This window comes from Hibiscus syriacus, unplaced genomic scaffold, assembly GCF_006381635.1.
Source record: "Hibiscus syriacus cultivar Baekdansim isolate YM2019G1 unplaced genomic scaffold, ASM638163v2 tig00111393_pilon, whole genome shotgun sequence".
Taxonomy (NCBI): Eukaryota; Viridiplantae; Streptophyta; class Magnoliopsida; order Malvales; family Malvaceae; genus Hibiscus; species Hibiscus syriacus.
Window position 1 is genome coordinate 345000 of NW_024063079.1, and position 21091 is coordinate 366090.

The following is a 21091-nucleotide window of genomic DNA, read 5'->3' on the forward strand; positions in this document are numbered from 1 at the left end:
TATACTAGTACAAAAGCATAAAAAACTCCAACTGGCTGGAAGCTTCCACAGGTGGCAGTCAACGTGGGAATAGTGCAGACACTTGGGCAGTTTTTGATGCTTATGCCAAAAATGCTGATGATTGTTGTTCCACTACTTGTAGATGAGGTTATAGTCCTTCACGCACTATTTATAAATGATGTTACAAGCATTCTTAAGTTTTAGATTTTTGAAATTTAGTTCCTTCATGGCGATTTCTTTCTTTGCACATTTCATGTGCTTCGATATTCGTGGGCTTGTTCCCCACCAAGGAGACCATGGCGATGGCAGTGAGAGTGGATCAGATGAATTCATCAGCAAACCGTTGCATGAAATAGCGTGATAAGTCACTGAAGTATTCTTTCCAGCTACTTTTGCTGATGTCTCTTTGTTCTTTTTATGGCCTGTTATTAAGCTGGCATGTTAGATGAACTTCATTTGTCCTAGTAACATAAATGTTAGGTATGGCTCATAAATATACCAGTAAAGAGGACAGGAGATGGAGCGGAGTGAGCGAAGCGAACATCAACTGTCCTTACAAAGAAAGTCTTGTTGTGGGGTTACGAATTATGTGGGTTGGGGGTGTGGGGGCGCAGCCCCCGCGGTACGGTACAGGGTTGATTTTGTAATTATGTACCAGGGTTTTCTATTATAAATAGAGATGTAACCTAGACCTAAAATATCATTGAATAAAAACTTCTAGCGCTGCCTAGGCACCGAGGACGTAAGCACATTGCCGAACCTCGTAAATTTCTCGTGTTCTTTCGTTTTCTTTACCCGTTTTCGTCAACATTGGTATCAGATGTCAGGAGCAAAATTCGAAGTCGCGAAATTCGATGGTCTGGGTAACTTCGGATTATGGCAAACGAGGGTGAAGGATCTATTGGCGCAGCAAGGGATCTTGAAGGCTTTGCGACCTACAAAGCCGGCGTCGATGGATGAGGAAGATTGGGAAGAATTGCAGCAGCGAGCGGCAGGAACCATACGATTATGCTTGGCGGACGAGGTCATGTATCACGTCATGCATCTATCGTCTCCAGACGAAATTTGGAGGAAGTTGGAAAGTCAGTTTATGTCCAAATCCTTAACGACAAAACTGTATCTGAAGCAGCGGCTGTATGGGCTGAAGATGCAGGACGATCACGATTTGGCGCAACACGTGAATGTATTCAATCAAATCGTTTCTGATCTGACTCGGCTTGATGTGAAAATTGAGGATGAAGACAGAGCGATGATTCTGTTGTGTTCGTTGCCTTCCTCTTACGAACACATGGTGACTACTCTTACATATGGGAAAGAGACTATCAACGTTGAGGAGATTACTGCAGCCTTGTTGGCTCACAACCAGCGGAAGCAGAATGCAGGGGAAAGCTCTCAAGCCGATAGCTTATATGTCAAGGGTAATCGAGATCGTGGACGGAAGCCAGAGAAGGCAGGGTCCGGGAAGCAGAATTCCAGATCCAAATCCAGGGATAAGAAGACGATTCACTGTTACAAGTGCAAGGAGGCGGGACATATGAAGCGAGACTGTCCGAAGTTGAAAAAGCGGACTGATGAGAAGCGTGATGGCTCATCCAAGTCTGTGAACGTGGTCGAGGATGATACTTCTGATTGCAGTGAGGGTGATATGCTTTCTATTTCAACGACACAATTGACGGATGCTTGGATTCTTGATTCTGGATGTTCTTATCACATCACGCCAAATAGGGAATGGTTTTTGACATACAGGCCGGTTAATTCTGGTTCGGTTTATTTGGGTGATGATCGATGTTGCAATATTGTTGGTATTGGTGATGTCAGAATTAAGATGCACGATGGCTCCGTTCGGACGTTGAGTGGTGTTCGACATATCCCAGACTTGAAGAAGAATTTGATTTCCTTGGGCACTTTGCACAAGAATGGTTTTATCCCTAAGGCTGACGAGGATAGGGAAACCATTCGGATTGTTAAAGGAGCATTGACTGTGATGAAAGGCAAGATGACTGCAGGGAATATCTACAGATTGTTAGGGAGTACCGTTGCAGGTGGAGTTCACTCTGTTGAGTCCTGTGATGATACGAAAAAATTGTGGCATATGCGCCTTGCTCATCTTAGTGAACGTGGTATGGCAGAATTACACAAGAGAAACTTGTTGCATGGTGTCAAAAGCTGTAAGCTCGATTTTTGCAAGTATTGTGTTCTTGGTAAACAGACTAAAGTCCGTTTCAAGACTGCGAAGCACACAACTCAAGGGATTCTTGATTATGTGCATTCTGATGTATGGGGGCCTTCCACGACATCGTCTTTGGGTGGATCTAGGTACTATGTTACTTTTATTGATGATTTTTCACGGAAAGTTTGGGTGTATTTTTTGAAACAGAAATCTGAAGTTTTTGAGAAGTTCAAGCTGTGGAAAGCTGAGGTAGAAAACCAAACAGGACGAAAAATCAAGTGTTTGCGGTCTGACAATGGTACGGAGTACACAGATTCACAGTTCCTACAATTCTGTAAGGAGCATGGGATTCAGAGGCATTTTACAGTGCGCAAGACACCACAACAGAATGGTGTTGCGGAACGAATGAACAGGTCGTTGAATGAAAGAGCCAGATGTTTGCGGTTGAATGCGGGGCTTCCCAACACTTCTGGGCTGAGGCTGTTAACATGGCGTGCTACCTTATCAACAGATCGCCAAGGGCATCGCTGGCTGGGAAAGTTGCAGAAGAGGTATGGACTGGTCATGATGTTAGTTTTGATAACTTACGGATTTTTGGTTGTCCTGCTTATGTGCATGTACCTGCTGATGAGATATCCAAACTTGATGCAAAATCGAAGGAGTGCATTTTTCTGGGTTACAAGAAAGGTGTCAAAGGATTCAAGTTCTGGGATCCAGTTGCGAAGAAAGTTGTGATTAGTAGAGATGTCGTTTTTGATGAACAGTCTATGTTGCAGCAGAAGCAAGACACGACAGTGGTAGATTTCGAGCAGTTTCCAGTTGAGAAACCAGAAACTTCTCAACCGACTTCTGGTGGTTCCATTACGGATGATTTGCAGGATTATAGTCTCGCCAGAGACAGGGTGAGACGGACGAATATAAAGCCTCCGAATAGATTGGGTTTTGAAGACTTGGTATCTTTTGCACTTATTGTTAGCAGTGATGATCCGATTACTTTTCATGATGCCGTTACTAGTCAGGAAAACGACAAGTGGATGGCAGCCATGGTTGAGGAGATGGAGTCTTTGAATCACAATCGCACATGGGAGTTAGTTCCCCTTCCTGAGGGTAAGAAGCCGATTGGTTGCAAATGGGTGTATAAGAAGAAACCAGCAGTAACAGAAAAAGAGGGGGAGAAGTTCAAGGCTCGTTTGGTAGCGAAGGGTTTTTCACAGCAGAAAGGAGTTGATTATGATGAAATCTTTTCTCCTGTGGTCAGGCATACTTCAATCCGAGCAGTACTTGCATTGGTGGCTAGTTGGGATTTGCATTTAGAGCAGATGGATGTTAAAACTGCTTTTTTGCATGGTGATTTAGAGGAGCAGATCTACATGCGGCAACCTGAAGGTTTCACTCAACCTGGAAACGAGCATTTAGTTTGCAGATTGAAGAAATCTTTGTACGGGTTAAAACAGTCTCCGAGACAGTGGTATAAACGGTTTGACTCCTATATGATCAAGATTGGCTACAACCGATGTACGTATGATTGTTGTGTCTATGTTAAGAGCCTTGATGATGGTTCTTTTATTTTTCTATTACTGTATGTTGATGATATGTTGATTGCTGCGAAGAACATAGATGATGTTATCGGTTTGAAAACTTTATTGAGTCAGGAATTTGATATGAAAGATTTAGGTGCTGCAAAGAAAATTCTTGGAATGGAAATTTGCAGGGATAGAGACTCAAGGAAACTGCGGCTATCTCAACGGGGTTATGTTGAGAAAATGCTAGAAAGGTTTGCGATGAGCAGCGCGAAACCAGTTAGCACTCCATTGGCGAATCACTTTAAGCTCTCATCAGAACAGTGCCCTAAGACAGATAAGGAAGCTGAAGATATGGCAAAGGTTCCGTATTCTAATGTTGTTGGCTGCTTGATGTATGCGATGGTATGTACTCGTCCTGATTTAGCTCATGCTGTTAGTCAAGTTTGTAAGTACATGTCTAAACCTGGTAAGCAACATTGGGAAGCAGTCAAGTGGATCTTTCGGTACTTAAAGGGTACTGTGGGACATGGAATTGTTTTTGGGAGTCAGCGGGATAATCCTTTGGTTGTAGGATATGTGGATTCAGACTATGCAGGTGACTTGGATAATAGAAGATCTACGACAGGGTATGTCTTTACTCTTGGTGGAGGGCCTATTTGCTGGAAGTCTACTGTTCAATCTGTCGTGGCACTATCTACAACTGAAGCTGAATACATGGCAGCGGCTGAAGCTGCAAAAGAAGCTTTATGGCTTACTGGTTTAGTGAAGGAGTTGGGTGTTCAACAAGGTGGAGTTCAGTTGCTTTGTGAAAATCAAAGTGCTATTCACTTGGCTAAGAATCAGGTGTATCGTGCTAGAACTAAACATATTGATGTAAGGTTCCACAAGATCAGAGAGTTGGTTGCATCTGGAGAGGTTTTGTTTCAGAAGGTACATACTGATGAAAATACCGCTGATATGTTCACTAAGCCAGTTACGACAGACAAGTTCAAGCATTGCTTGGACTTGTTGAATGTTTCGAGTTGTTAAAGAATCAAGGTAACCCAACCCACATTGAATTTTCAAGAGGCAGGATATTCGCCAAGGTGGAGATTTGTTAGGTATGGCTCATAAATATACCAGTAAAGAGGACAGGAGATGGAGCGGAGTGAGCGAAGCGAACATCAACTGTCCTTACAAAGAAAGTCTTGTTGTGGGGTTACGAATTATGTGGGTTGGGGGTGTGGGGGCGCAGCCCCCGCGGTACGGTACAGGGTTGATTTTGTAATTATGTACCAGGGTTTTCTATTATAAATAGAGATGTAACCTAGACCTAAAATATCATTGAATAAAAACTTCTAGCGCTGCCTAGGCACCGAGGACGTAAGCACATTGCCGAACCTCGTAAATTTCTCGTGTTCTTTCGTTTTCTTTACCCGTTTTCGTCAACAATAAACCAATAATTTAACAAAACAAAAACAATGAAACTGACTTAGCAAGAAGTTGAACACAAATTTTCAAATAATTGAAAAGGCTAATAGCAAGAAGGAAGGCGTGGAGTTATGAGAAGTTGAAGGGGAGTGACTTTCAAGTTGGTCATTCCAAGGCATTCACTCATATCAACTGCTTCTCCCAATGGCGTCTTCAACTCGAACCCTTGCACCACACTAGCCATTATATCAGTTCCAACACTTGAACCCCAAACGAAACACCGGGGCACATTCTACGACCACTAGAAAATGGAATCAGCTCGAAATTCCGGCCTCTAAGATCAATATCTTTGTGGGTTGTTAGGAACCTTTGGGGACGAACAAGGGTCGGACCACACTCGTGGGTCGCGATGAACTTTAGCAATATTGATGAACAGCCGAGTCCCTGCGGGAATGTGGTAGCCTCGAACAGTGCAGTCTTCCATGGATTCATGGGGCACCCCAAGTGGTCCGGCGGGATATAAACGCAGTGTTTCTTTGATGATTGCTTTAAGGTAGACTAAGTTCTTAATGTCTGATTCTTGGACCAGTCTCTCTTTTCCGACATGAATGTCTAGTTCTTGCTGTAACTTCCTCAGTTCATCCCTGTTGTTGAGTAGTAAAGACATAGCACATGTCAGTGTCACCATTGTTGTATCTGAAGCTGCTAAGATCATAGACTGCAATAACGGAAATCATATCACAAATAGTTGAAAGTCTCATTCTCAATGGCTAAAATATTTGGATAGCATAGGTATTTTTTTTCAATTAAGCCTAATTCTTCTAACTATAATTAAAATAATAACCAGGGAGGTGGCTTTGTTGATGGTATCGGCATCGTGTTTCTCAGTCTCAATGGCCAGTGAAAGCATAACATCCATGAAATCTTATTCTCTTAATCAACCTCTCGTCTCCCCCGATGTCGAACCATCTTAAATATGGCAGCGCATCGGAAATCACGAATTTCCCAAAGTTCGAAGAACTGCTGCAACGCTTTCTTCCATGTCCCACTCTCTGCATTATTACCCGAACTCGGAATCCGTTTCCCTACTATCATCCTCAGAATCATGTTCAGTTGTATTCTCAAACCATTTCTTCATCTCCACCAAAACGTTACCGGATCCATCTTTCTTCTCATCCCAAAGCTGATATAACTCATTCAGCGATGTTTTGATCTCGGATTGTCGGACATGTCTGAGTTGGTCGAGGCGGTAGTCGGAGAGGAGCTCAATAGTTGCGAGTTTACGCATTTGACGCCTGAGATTTCCGTAAGGGGCGAACCCAAACGTGGCGTGGTTGTAACTCAAGAGCTCCATGGCAAGCGTGGATGGACGTCTGGCGATGGTTTTGTCGATGGTTAAACACTCTTTAGCAGTTTCATGGTCGCTGCCAATCAAAGTTCTGTGAACGCCCATCTTGATGGTGAAGATTGGACCGTATTTATCAGCCATTTCGGTTAGGATTATGTAGGGTGGTTTGGGTCCTCTTAGGAGGTGGATATGGCCGATTACAGGTTAAGAATTTCCAGCTTCCGGTGCTTCCCTCTTTCTGTTTATGGCCTTCAAAGTATTCATGAATATCCATATTAGTGAGAACAGAAATATTGGCAAGACAATAGTGGGTGAAATTGGCGAGAATGAATGAAAAATATCCATCTCATAGGCGAGGTTGTATCAGGAAATCTTATAGGGAGGGTTCGGTAATGGAAGCTAAATATAGAGAGGAAAAAGAAAGTGGTAAAAAACAGTGAAATCAGTCTAAGAATTCAATAACCAAGGCTGAAAATTATGGCCAATCTACCTACATATACAGATTTAAAATTGTTTGTAAAATTAAATTAATTAAAAATACATGTATTAAATTTATATCCAATCACTTCATAAATTTATATTTTAAAATTTATATTTAATTTAAGATTCGTTTTGATAATTAGATTTTTTATCCTAAACACTTGACTTAATTTTTGAATAAATTAATATATTAACTTAATTTTTAGATTTAAATCAATTAAAAATCATAAATACTTATTTGAACTAATAAGTCAATTTAATTTGTCAATTTGAATAAATGAAACTAATTTAAATATCAGAATAAATCTTGAAGCCGAAGCCGAAGTAAAGGGTGATTATACCGAAAAATCATCTTTTTCAAACATTATATATCTGTCAGACATCTTTACATCTTTATTTATCGATTTAACACATTTTGCAGAAAGTCACACCCCTGAAGCGCATTTTACGTTGATCTGGCACCACGTGAGGTAAAGTGCGTCCCCTGAAGCGCGTCTTATGCAGACATGGTTACATGCTGGCTAAGGCGCAACCCTTGGGGCGTGCCTTATGACACGTAGGGGTATAGCGCGATGCAGGGGACACGCTTTCCTTCAATTATGACACGCGTCATAAAGACGCGCCCCCTGAAGTTTTCCTTTACCACCCCGCCCATTCACACCACATTCCCTCCCTATAAATACATTCATTCTCAATCACTTTCATCACACAAAATCCTCTCAACTTCTCCAAATACTCTTATATTCTCTTATAGTTCTTTAATATTTTATTATATTTAGTATTTTATTTAACTATTTAAATTTTTTAATATTTTATTTAATTAATTTTTTTTTTGCAGTTATAAAATGAAAGGTGATTTACTTCGTTTGGATGGAAATCATATATCTCGACATTTTGCTAATACGGTAACATTTTAATTTAATTTAAATTATTAGTAATAATTTATTTATTTAATGCATGATTATTAGTTTATAAATTAATTTTTGTAATTATTTATATTTTAGGAGAGCGACCGTATATTAGATCATTTTATTAGGAACCTTAAGTTAGCGATACTTACTCGTGTCTGATCGTATTTTAGTCGAGGCTGGATTCGGTCACATAGCTAGATATGAAGGTCATTGTAAGATAGAACCAAACTTAATTTCTGCATTACTAGAGCGGTGGAGGCCGGAGACCCACACATTCCATCTTCCGTGCAGAGAGTGCACGATTACGCTTGAGGATGTTTATATGTACTTGGGGCTTCCGGTGGATGGAGATGTGATTTCAGGGATAGCGCAGGGTAGTTAGACTACTTTGTGCTAGGATTATCTAGGAGGTGTCCCGTAAAATTTCAACGGTGGTTGGATACCGTTAAATTGGCTAGATGCAAATTTTCAGAATTTGAGCGATGACACCTCAGAGGATCAAGTTAAAATGTATGCACGAGCATGCATACTGCAGCTGATAGGAGGGTTTCTTGATGCCGAAAAAATCGTGTAATCAAGTTCATTGTATGTGGTTGCGACATCTTGGTGACTTTCATATAGCTGGATCACTGAGTTGGGGGCTTGGCAGTTTTGACATTCCTGTATAGGGAGATGTGTTGAGCGACTGACTACAGGAAAAATGCTATCGACGGATGTCTCCTTCTGTTGCAGTCTTAGGCATGGTATCGATTGCCATTTTTATGTCATGTTGTGAAGAACCCGTTCGTATTTCTGCTACTATTGAGGTAATTCACCATTGTTTATTGATGAGTAAAATCCATAGTCACCGAGATTAGGCATATCCGCAAATTCTGGCTCGTGCATTGCACCATAATCAGCTTCATACATGTGTGTTGGAGGGTCAGTTTGTGCCACATTTGAGGGAACTTCATCTACATCATCATCATCATCATCATCAGAGTTGAATTGCGGTGATTCTGGGTGAATAAATAGTCCAGTCTCAACACCATCTGCACCTGGCTCACGAAGCAGTTCTTCTGGTAGAGATGATTGTTCCTCCATGCTCTCCACATTTTGGTCGAAGAACCTACCATTTGAAATCCTTCCCATTGAACTAGAATGCATATCGACATTGAGATAGAAAAATCTCGCAGTCGAAGGCCTCCCCCTGTAGCTTGAAGCCATCGTTTCAAATGGAAACTACACAGATTCTTGCGTCGAGGGCATCTCCATAATAAGGTCAAAGAAATTTGCAGACTAATGTCTTCCCCTTGAACTGGACACGATGTTGCCATACGAAATGTTCGTGGACCCACCTCGGTACAGATCGTAAGGAGTTGCTGATGAATGTCTCCCCATTAAAGTTGATGGGACGACAACATGATGCAAATTTCTCATTATGACATTAAAATCATTACACATTACTGTAGTCGGGCTATCAACTTGTTCAGCTAGCCCATAGTGGGAGCTTAATGACAGACCCCAAACAACACGCACTTGAACAAACTTTGCATACATCTCAATATCGGCGTCTGAATAATTACTTTGAGAATCAACCATCATTTCAACATCATCATTGTTCGATAGTTCGAACGATGTATAAGTTAATGGCAACAATGAAGTTTGAAATATGTACTGCAACGACGACATTCTTCTAGTACTTCCGACATGAACCTTCATTGAAATTTTCATTATCAACTCCTCAAGAGTTATATTTCTCTTGAATCATATTTTATCATAATGATTTGATATAAAAACAACGTCGGGTTCATCTTTTCGAATTTCTCCATCATAATAAACAATAGCTAAAATTCGCGTCATTCTTAGAGTTTGAAAGTGCGACAATATTATATCTACAAAAAAAAACCTGAAACAAACATAATTAAATAAATAATATATAAACAAAAATATAACACAATAACATTTTTACACATAAACGTAAATAATTTTACTCATAAACGTAAATAATTTAAATAATATAATTTTATATTATTACCGTATCGACAAAAATATTCCGACGTATGCTCCCGCTTTCCAATTTTACAACCACAAAAATTAATTGAAAACAATTAATACAATATTTTTTTCAAATGATCATATATAATTATAAAGATATTATAAAAAAATTATCTTATAACGAAAGATCGAACGAACTTTTGAATAAAATATAAAAGGATTGTCAGTTGTTTTTTACTGGTTGAGAGGATTATTGTAGTAGTTTCTCGGTTGAGAGGGAGTTGTGAGAGAGTTTACGGGGGAGAGGGGTATTTATAGCGGAGAGACGATGCTTTAAACCCGAGGAGTTCGGAAGAAATTATGCAAGGCGCGGCCCGTGCACCGCGCCTTGCATTATGCATGTGATAATTGCATGAAGACGCAGCCCTTACACCGCGCTATATCCCTACATGACATAAGGCGTGTCCTAGGGGTCGCGCCTTAGCCAGCGTGTAACCATGTCAGCATAAGACACGTTTCAGGAGGCGCGTCTTACCTTTACGTGGGGCCAGATCAACATAAAACACGCTTCAAGGAGCGCACCTTTCTATAAAAGATTTTAAATCGATATATAAAGATGAAAATATGTCTGACAGATATATAATGTTTGAAAAAGTGATTTTTCGGTATAATCACCTAGGTAAAGTGTCAAATTATATTATTATATACCATATGAAATAAAATAGAATTTAAGGGAAAATATATTAAAAAATGGGTGGATAAAATAGATTAAAATTATATACGGTACGGAAGGAAGGCCACATATGTTACATCAAATTTTTCGGTATAATCACCTAGGTAAAGTGTCAAATTATATTATTATATACCATATGAAATAAAATAGAATTTAAGGGAAAATATATTAAAAAATGGGTGGATAAAATAGATTAAAAATTATATACGGTACGGAAGGAAGGCCACATATGTTACATCAAACGATCCACCAATCAATTCGAAAACTGTTGCCCACGCAAGGACGGCAATATATATATATATATATATATATATATTAATGAATGAAACATGTATGTATATATATATTAATGACAAAAACTTTTTATATAAAAATATATACAATTTTAAAATAAATATAATTAATAAAAATAAATGATTAACATAAAAAAATTAATTTCATAATAAATAGGTACCCACTCTACTTATGTCCACCAGTGGATTCAACCTCATATTTATCAGTAATGACATTTGTGGCAGTACTGACTTTTTCTACCCCTTCATTTCAGATAAAATTTCTAAAAGAATTTTGGTGCATATTGCATTGTCATTTCCAACCCAAATGGCTGGATTTCTTGGTGCTACTTGCACATTTATTTTCAATCCTTATGATTATCTTTTTAGAATTTTTTTATTTTAAAATTAAATAATACATCTCTTCATAATAATTTATTGTTGACTAATCTATAATTTAGTGACATTCAGCGTAGTTTACCCAAAATGTTATTATGAAGGCATTTCGCACAAACCGTACGTGGGCCAAATATATTATTCATTTTCAAATTGATTGGTGGCCCTGTACTTCATATGGTAAATATCCACTTAAATTCTATTTTATCCACCCATTTTTTTAATATATTTCCCCTCAAATTCTATTTTATTTCATATGATAAATATATAATTCTGCACTTCAATTTTGCTTCAACGTTTAACTTAATACTTGAATTAATTTCTTTTATTCAAATCAGTATTTTAATTTAATTTATTGATTTAAATAAGTACTTATGATTTTAATCAGTTTTAATTAAGAAGTTAAATTTAAGTACCAATTTAACAAAAAAAAAAGTCAGGTGCCTCATCAAAAAATCAAGAAATTTTGTGTTAGTCCAATGAAAAAAAATTATACTTGACCCTCAAAAAGTATGAATTATGATCAATCTTTAGAGAGAAAAAAAATCACAAATTCACTCCTAATTAGCGTAGTTCAAAATAAATATATAAACAATACATGACAGTATAATATCCTAAGCTGGACCTATTCATAAATACAATCAAAGATGTCACATAAGATAATCAGAGTACAATCCAAATTAGTTTCTGACTAAAAGTAAGCATTCAATCATTTAAAACATGTATTAATAAAAACTGCGAGACTAAATTATTTTACCTATCAAGTATAAGGACTAAATTGCATTTAATGACATTTGGAATGCTTAAAACAAATTTCCTTTTTCTTTTTAAAAAATAATATCAAAACCAAGCAATGAATTCATATCAATTAGATCAATGGCTGAGTAACTTATTCCTCCAAGCATTCGAATTTCCACTATGAACTTGAGCTTAAAATCCATTTCACCTTTTACCAACACAAAAACCACATAGTTAATTGTAATTTCAATGATCGACAGTTGTGCATGAAACAAAAGCGTTAAATTAGAGCTTCATTACACCCAACTAAATTACAAAATCTATCTTATACTAAATGAAGCTTAGCTTAGAGTTCTCCAAATTCCTACTTAAATCTCACGTGCACTAGGATTTTGATTTCATTTTCAATTCTTCTCTCTAGATCTTCAAGTGTTCAATAATGGTGGAAATAACGATGGTGAAGAATATGAATGCAAAGTGTTGGCTTCCTCTTTGGCAATTTCAATTGGTTAAGAAAATAATAGTGTTTTCTTCTATTTTAATAAAATGTAGACAACTATAAATATATATAGGGTTAGGATCTGTTTACACAATGTAAAACTCTTTAGTTTTATATAGATTTAGGATCGTTGGATGAGTGAAAATAGATAATTGAAATTGACTCATCATTTTCCCCCAGTGGATATCTTCCCATTTCCAACTGTTAATCTCAGTCATATATTTTCACTCATCCAACGACTCAAATCTGTGTAAAACTAAAAGAGTTTTACATTGTGTAATAGGATCTTTACACACACACGAGTATATATGCATTCTTTAAGCTCGGTATGTACTCACCCTGAAATCTGAATTTTTTTATGTTAGTTCATTTTGTTGAAGGTGTCCACATTGAAATTTTATTTATGTTTGTCCCATATGATTTTTTTATTAATAATACATACGTGTCCACCCTGAAAAATATTATAGATTCACCACTGTATTTATCTAACTCTACTAAGGTTAGAATCATATCTAATCACCACCAAGGTTAGAGTCATATTTAATTTTATATATGTTTCCGAATATCACAACATATTTATCTTATACATGTACGAATGTTAAACACATTTTTTATTATCATACATTCATATCATACACTTATATAATCACTTATACAAAGTATTTTTACTAGGTTAGTCGAAACTTAAGAATTTTGCATCTGAACATAACTAGAAAACATTTTTAGTCATTCGAATCAATCGTACACACATCTAACATATTTCAGACAATTCGAAGGTCTCAACACTTCGTATAATAAGCTAGCTTATAAAACATACTCATCTTCCACTGTGGATATATCAACACTTTGAGCCGCCACGTTAACATCATAATGGTTAACGACGATTTTAATAGATCAAAAGATCATATTGAATTTTTATCAATTAAATAGTCACATTAAGTGCAAAATAAATTCAAGAGTAACACTAATTTTTATAGAAAAAAATTAAGGATCTCATATACTAGTAGGGACGAATCTACCTTGAAGGTGAGAGGGGCAATTGTCCCCTAATTTTGATGGTTTAATTAGTTTTAGGCTGCTTTTTTTAAATCATTATAATTAAGTCATTATCCTTCCCAAAAATTATTGGTTTAATTATATTTGAGGGCCCTTTTATTTTTAAAATTAAATTTTGCCTTATAATTTTTCTGGTTTAATTACACTTTAAGACCTTTGAATTTTAAAATTAATGAAACTAAATTCTAACTCTTTTAAATTTTCGATTTATTAAATTTTAATTATCTTATTTATGTCAAAATCAAACAACTTGCCTTCCTTGTAGTTCAATTCTAGCTTCATCCCTGTATACCAGTAAACCTACAAAATTTAACCATTAAAAAAATCAAACTTATGATTAAGGGGGGGAAATATCAAACTTAGCTAAAAATGTAACAGACGTGTAGGTTCATTAAGAGAGGCGTTTGTGTTTCTTCTACTTTGGCTGCGAAAGAAAGACAAGAAAAGCATCTAAACAAGAATCTATCAAGGAATAGTAAGCATTGACTTTCAAGCAGCAAAGGGAGACTTTATCATTCAGTTCATCTGGTTATTCCTTTGAATTTAACCACCAGTTGATAAAGCAAGGGCTATTGAGATTATGAGTTGGTCTCATATTCTAGGCTCGAATTGCGTTGACTGAAAATTCTGAAAAAAAAACGGGGGATAGAGTGGTGGGTTCTTTGAGCCCCTCCGGAAGTTACCTTGTAAGGTCGGGTTCTTTAACCTGCCCTTGGGAGATCCTCCGTTATAAAAAAAAATTAGTCACATAATGTTGGCGTTAAAAAGAATTAAGGAATTAGGATTTCAACGAAATTAATTTGAGATCTACGTTGTTATTATTATAGAATTATTGAAATTTATCATGTTTATTTAAAGAATTTTAATAAAAATATTTTTTAATTAAACTCGTTATTTCTATTTAATATGACCCATATATTTTTAATTTGATGGAAATCATTATTTTATTGTGAAGTTTGATTTATTAATCCTATTATAGAAACAGTTTTCTCCTATCTATTTCAACGTAGTTACTCTCCGTATCCTCTTTCTCTTCTGTCTAATTCTTATCTGAATAATAAAGAAAATGGAAAACAAATAAAGAAGAGTTGAAAGTCATTTTCATCCACCCAAATAAGTGATTTTAAAGATTATTAAAAAGGATATAGAAAACACTCCAATATAAATCATTGGAATTCTTATTGGTTTTGTTAATTTTTCATATTGTATTGGTACTATTTAGGTGGTGTTTGTTTTCACTGTGTAAGTTCTTCAAATCACTTATGTCTGCGTCGCGCAGACCACGCGCAGACATTAGGCTTCGCAGACTGTTTGTTTTTTAGAAGACAGAAGCTCTTCAAACGTCTGCGCGAGCTCTTCTTGGTGCAGACTTGGTTTTATGTCTTCAAAAGTCTTCAAACCTCTTCAAAAACAATTATAAAATATAGTTGTTTATTAAAATAATTTTAAATAATTTAATAAGGTTATTTATTTTAAAATAATTTATTTTAAAATAATTTTTTAAAATAATTTATTATAAAATAATTTATTTTAAAATAAATTATTATAAAATAAATTATTATAAAATAAATTATTTTAAAATAAATTATTATAAAATATAGATTGATTTATTTTAAATAATTTATTAGTATGAATTGATTTATTTTAAAATATGTATTGATTTATTTTAAGTACTTTATTAGTATGAATTGATTTATTTTAAAATTAGTATGTATTGATTTATTTTAAAATATGGATTGATTGATTTTAAATAATTTATTAGTATGGATTGATTTATTTTAAAATATTGATTGATTGATTTTAAATAATTTATAAGTATGGATTGATTTATTTTAAAATATGGATTGATTTATTTTAAATAATTTATTTGTATGGATTGATTTATTTTAAAATATGGATTGATTTATTATTGTAGTTGTATGAATTGATTTATTTTAAATAATTTATTAGTATGGATTGATTTATTTTAAAATATGGATTGATTTATTTTAAATAATTTTTATAATTGCAGTAACTATTATTTAAGTTTGCAAAAAAGTTTATCAGTTATATTTCAGTTCATTTTAGCAGTCTGCAGACGTTAAAAAACAAACAGTCTTCTTCTTGCAGACTACAGACTTTTAGTCCACCTCTTCTGCTGTAGATGCCTGCAGATGTGGTCCGCAGACTGCAGACATTTTACCTCTGCAAAAACAAACACCACCTTAGTGATGTTAACTTTTCTTATTGGTATTGGATTTGTATTTTCTACATTAAACTAAAATTTACTAATATTGTTTACTTCATTTAATATGAAGAAATGTGATATATTAATAAAAGTTCATTGTATCATACATCTCCAACTCTTATTTTAAATTGGTTATTAAATTTTTTAATATTCTAATTTCATCCTTAAACTATAACTCTCATTCTAAATTAATCCTTAAACTTGCGAACATTCTAATTACATCCCTAAACTATGACACTTTCTAAATTGGTCACAAACTTTTGAATAATCCAATTTTATCCCCAAATTCATCCAATTATGTTATTAGTTTCAACCATAGATTAACCAAAATTTTGTAATTGAAACATATAATAATATAATTTGGCTTAATGATGTTATTAACAATAGATGTGATTGGTATACACGTATAGTTTGGGATGAAATTGAAATGTTAAAAAATTTAGGGATCAATTTAAAATGATGGTCATATTTTAGATATGAAATTAAAACATTTAAAAGTTTAGAGATCGATTTAAAATGAAGATCAAATTTTAAAGACATGTAATACAATTAACTCTATTAATAAGAAAACACAACATTGTAGGTATATTAAAAAGTTGTGACATAAACGTGAAATTATTATAGTCGCTTGGGTTTAACAACTTAAAAAGATTCGACATTATTTTCAAGTAAATTAAAAAGCTAATAGCAAGAAGAAGGGAGGCGTGGAGTTATGAGAAGTTGAAGGGGAGTGGCTTTCAGATTCGTCAGTCCAATGCCTTCACTCATATCAACTACTTCGTCCAATGGCGTCTTCAACTCGAACCCTTGCACCACACTAGCCAGTACCAGTTCCAACACTTGAACCCCAAACGAAACTCCGGGGCACATTCTACGACCACTCGAAAATGGAATCAGCTCGAAATTCTGGCCTCTAAGATCAATATCTTTGTGGGTTGTTAGGAACCTTTGGGGACGAAATTCACAAGGATCGGACCACACTCGTGGGTCGCGATGAAGTTTAGAAAGATTGATGAACAGTCGGGTCCCTGCGGAAATGTGGTAGCCTCGAACAGTGCAGTCTTCCATGGATTCATGGGGCACCCCAAGTGGTCCGGCGGGATATAAACGCAGTGTTTCTTTGATGATTGCTTTAAGGTAGACTAAGTTCTTAATGTCTGATTCTTGGACCAATCTCTCTTTTCCGACATGAATGTCTAGTTCTTGCTGTAACTTCCTCAGTTCATCCCTGTTGTTGAGTAGTAAAGACATAGCCCATGTAAGTGTCACCATTGTTGTATCTGAAGCTGCTAAGATCATACTCTGCAATATTGACGAAATCTTGAGCTTATAAAATATTGTTTCATAATTATTCTAACTATAATTGATATACGAACCAGGCAGGAGGCTTTGTTGATGGTATCGGCATCATGCTTCTCTGTCTCCATGGTCATTGAAAGCATAACATCCATGAAATCTTCGTTGTTGTTGTTCGATGTATCAGTTGATGATCTCTTTCGCTTGTGATCTTGTAACCATCCCTGAGCTACTTCGTCTAGTTCTTTTTTTACTTTCTTCATCAACCTCTCGTCTCCCCCGATGTCGAACCATCTTAAATATGGCAGCGCATCGGATATCACGAATTTCCCGCTCAAATCAAAGAAATCCTTCAACGCTTTCTTCCATTTCTCACTCTCTGCATCAGTACCAGAACTCGGAATCCGTTTCCCTACGATCATCCTTAGAATCACGTTAAGAGTTGCACTCTCAAACCATTTCCTCATGTCCACCAAAAGGTTATCTGATCCATCTTTTTTCTCGTCCCAAAGCTGATATAACTCTTTCAGCGATGTTTTGATCTCGGATTCTCGGACATGCCTGAGTCGTTCGAGGCGGTAGTTGGAGAGGAGCTCAAGAGTGGCGAGTTTACGCATTTGACGCCAGTGATTTCCGTAAGGGGCGAACCCAAACATGGCGTGGTTGTAACTCAAGAACTCCATGACAAGTGTGGATGGACGATTGGCGAAGGCTTTGTCGTTGACGGTTAAACACTCTTTAGCAGTTTCATGGTCGCTGACGATCAAAGCTCTGTGAACACCCATCTTGATGGTGAAGATCGGACCGTATTTCTCGGCCATTTCGCTTAGGATTTTGTGGGGTGGTTTGGGTCCTCTTAGGAGGTGGAGATGGCCGATCACAGGCCATGAATTTCCAGCTACCGGTGCTTCCGTCTTCCTGTTTATGGCCTTCCAAGTATTCCTGAATATCCATATTAGTGAGAACAGAAAGATTATCGAAGCGAGAATAGTTGAAGTTGATGAAAGTGAATGAAACACATCCATTTTGAGAGTCGGCGACTAAATGATTATGTAGTTGCATGTTATATATAGATAGAACAGGCGCTAGAGACGAATTAATTGAAATGTAGAACCTGTTTAATCACCCGTTTGATTTTGTTTAGTCTTTTGTCAAAAGCCACCGGCGTTTACTATGTATAATTACATGAATATACCTTCAATATAAATAAATGTATATAAAATTTCTTAAAATGAAATTCGATGTTTTGAGTTATATTTATTATGGTAGATCATCTGATTAAGAGAGATGGACGATCTTTCATATTTAAATCTAGTTTGTAAATAAATGTAAAATCGTTCACGAAAAAATATATTAAATTGATTCTTTTAATCTTTGTGTTAATTTTTTTTTATACCCTTACGCTTTTTATATTACAATTGTGTTGATTGCAAATCTTATTTTTATTTTAAAAAAAATCTAAATTTATTTTAAAAAAGTTTTTTTAAAAATTAAAATTTAGATTTTTTAATTCAAACTTTTGACTATGTATAATTTCAAATTTAAATAGAGTCGTATAAAACTCTAATATATCTAACATCTTTTTAAAGTTAAAAATTATTTATTATTTATTTATTAAAATTTAGATTTTGTATTCAAACTTTACACTATGTATAAATTCAAACTTTAAATAGAGTCGTGTGTCCAAGAGTATATTTTTAAAGAGCCAGCTGTTGGCCTGTTTAAAAATATATCTAATACTTTTTAAAGTTAAAAATTATTTATTATTTGTATAACTTTAATATATTTTTAATAATTTATCAATTAAAACGTTTTATATTTAATTTATTCGATTTTTGATGTATCATCTAAATGAAATGTAAAATGTGATGGAACTATAAAAATATTAGTAACAAAAAATGTTTTCAAAATCGGTAAAAATACTTTCCAATTTAATGCTAGTGAAAAATAGTAATCTGGTTTACAAGGCAAATTATTTATTTGACCATTTATTTATTTTGATCATCTAATTGTATTTTTAAAATCAAATATTATATTATATTTTTTTATTTCAATCATTTACAATTAAATTTAACCGCTTAATCTAACAATAATAATAATATAATAACAATTTTAATTCTTAAAATTTATTTATTCTATCTTTTTAGCCCAAAGGACATAAATGCCATTTCATTTGCTAACTTTAAAATCTATAAAATTTACGTAATTTCTTCTCCATACTCATCTTTTCCTTATATAATCAACATCATCACGTGGCACACAAAGGATTTTTTTTTTTTAAATTTGATCAATATCTCAACACCCCCAAAACTCTACAAAATTCTTCATTAGAGCATAGGATATACGTGTGCTTATCTTAAAATTTGAATTATCTTATTAATTATTTATTTTTTTGATGATATTTATCTTGAAATATTATATATGTCAACCTCAAAAATATTTGGGTAAAGTACATAAATGGTCTGCTAACTATTGGGTATTGTTTTATTAAGTCTCCTGACTATTAAAAGTTACAAAATGATCACTCTACTATTTATGTGTTCCACACTTATCTTTTTCATTAAAGAACTGGTGATTGTATGAGTTGAACATTAATATATTGACTAGGATATGATAAAATTTGATCCAATAATTATTTTATGTCGTCGAATCAGTGCTTGAAAACAACGACAATGTCAATAATATCATTAAAAATATGATTTTTACAATATCCGAGTTAGCAGGTTAATGTCCATCTTAGATGATAGTCAATTTTTAATAGAAAAGTATGAGTTTAAAATATATAAATAATAGGGAACTCAACAAAATAACGTCTTATAACTGAGTGGCTATTTTATAACTTTTAATAGTAAAAAGAATCAATAAAATAATATCCTATAATTGAGAGACCATTTGTGTATTTTACCCAAAATATTTTGGGTCGGTCACTATTTTTCATACAGGTTTAAATTTAAAACACTTGGCACCAACTCGATTCCAAAATACCTTTCAAAGGAAACCCTTGAATTGGGCCTTGAATTGTGTTGGAATTTTAAGCAAATTTCGCTAAGCACTTTAATGAAAGCCTGAATCTTAGGAACATAACTCTGACCAAACAGAACCCAGGTGAATAGTGAAGAAAGCGAAATGAATGATATGTCTTATAACAAATGGGCTGACTTGGATCGAAGAAGATAATGAAAAATGCTTCGATGGGCATGTGATATGATTGTGTGGGACATGACATCAAACTCTGTTATTAGGATGTCCTTGGGGGTGGTGTCTGTATCTAAAAAATTGAGGGAATGAAGACTAAGGTTGTTTAGGCATGTCCTTAGGCGACAACTGTCGGATGCGGTCAGGAGGATAGAGTCAATTACAGTCGACGGTGCCAGAAGGAGAGGAAGACCAAGGCGGAAGTGGGAAGACTGTTTGAGATCTGATTTGAAGGATTTAACCCTTACCGAGGACATGACCTCTGATAGGAAAATATAGAGACTTAAGACCAGGGTAGTCAAGTAGTGCGGGTCACAGCCATAGGGTGTAACATCTCTGTCTTCTTTTTAATGCATTTGTAGTAATTTCCATGACTTCTACTTTTTATATGTTTCTGCCATTCGAATTTATGAAGGCTTAAAACTAGGGTAACAGAGTAGTGTTGTCTTAGTTTAGGTTTTAACCCTTTTGATTTTTTACTTCTCGTTGCTTGCTATCGTTGAATTCTGTGTATCATTATATTAATGTTTCCACTTTTTAAATTTAGTCGGGTCTTACGTTTCTGTCTATATGCAGGGATTTTTACGCAGGGATTTATTTGCAGGGATTGCTTACCATTACAGACGCGCATATGAAGACTGCATACGAAGACTGTTCAACTATGTATTTATGTATTTATTTATACATGCATTGTATTTTATCTTTATTTTTAATTTTCTAATTGCCGGAGGTCTTCTACGGAAGTTGCTCTCAACCTGACGTTGGGGGCAACCTACTACCTTACCTCTCTCTCATCTTATTACATATGAGAATATGATTTTGTTGTTGTTGTTAAGTTGAAACTTCTAATATAAAATCTG

The 21091-nt window shown here is 35.1% G+C and overlaps 1 protein-coding gene and 1 pseudogene across 1 annotated transcript; both read right to left on the reverse strand.

The window, feature by feature from the left end:
- Positions 1–5166: 5166 nt before the first annotated feature.
- LOC120160854 lies at positions 5167–6829 on the reverse strand (annotated as a pseudogene).
- Positions 6830–16371: 9542 nt separating this feature from the next.
- Positions 16372–18061, reverse strand: LOC120160853 (cytochrome P450 CYP82D47-like). Its single transcript, XM_039171175.1, has 2 exons — positions 17117–18061; positions 16372–17042 (listed from the first exon to the last, which is right to left on the reverse strand). The coding sequence occupies exons 1-2, from the start codon at positions 18059–18061 to the stop codon at positions 16422–16424; spliced, it is 1566 nt and encodes a 521-aa protein (XP_039027106.1). The 3' UTR covers positions 16372–16421.
- Between the last annotated feature and the right edge of the window lie 3030 nt (positions 18062–21091).

Bases quoted from the DNA above. Each gene is read 5' to 3' on its own strand.
- LOC120160853 (XM_039171175.1), bottom strand. From the start codon at position 18,061: ATGGATGTGTTTCATTCACTTTCATCAACTTCAACTATTCTCGCTTCG. The intron at 17,043-17,116 runs GTTCGTATATCA...TCAATATTGCAG, and splicing joins TCAACAAAGCCTCCTGCCTG to AGTATGATCTTAGCAGCTTC.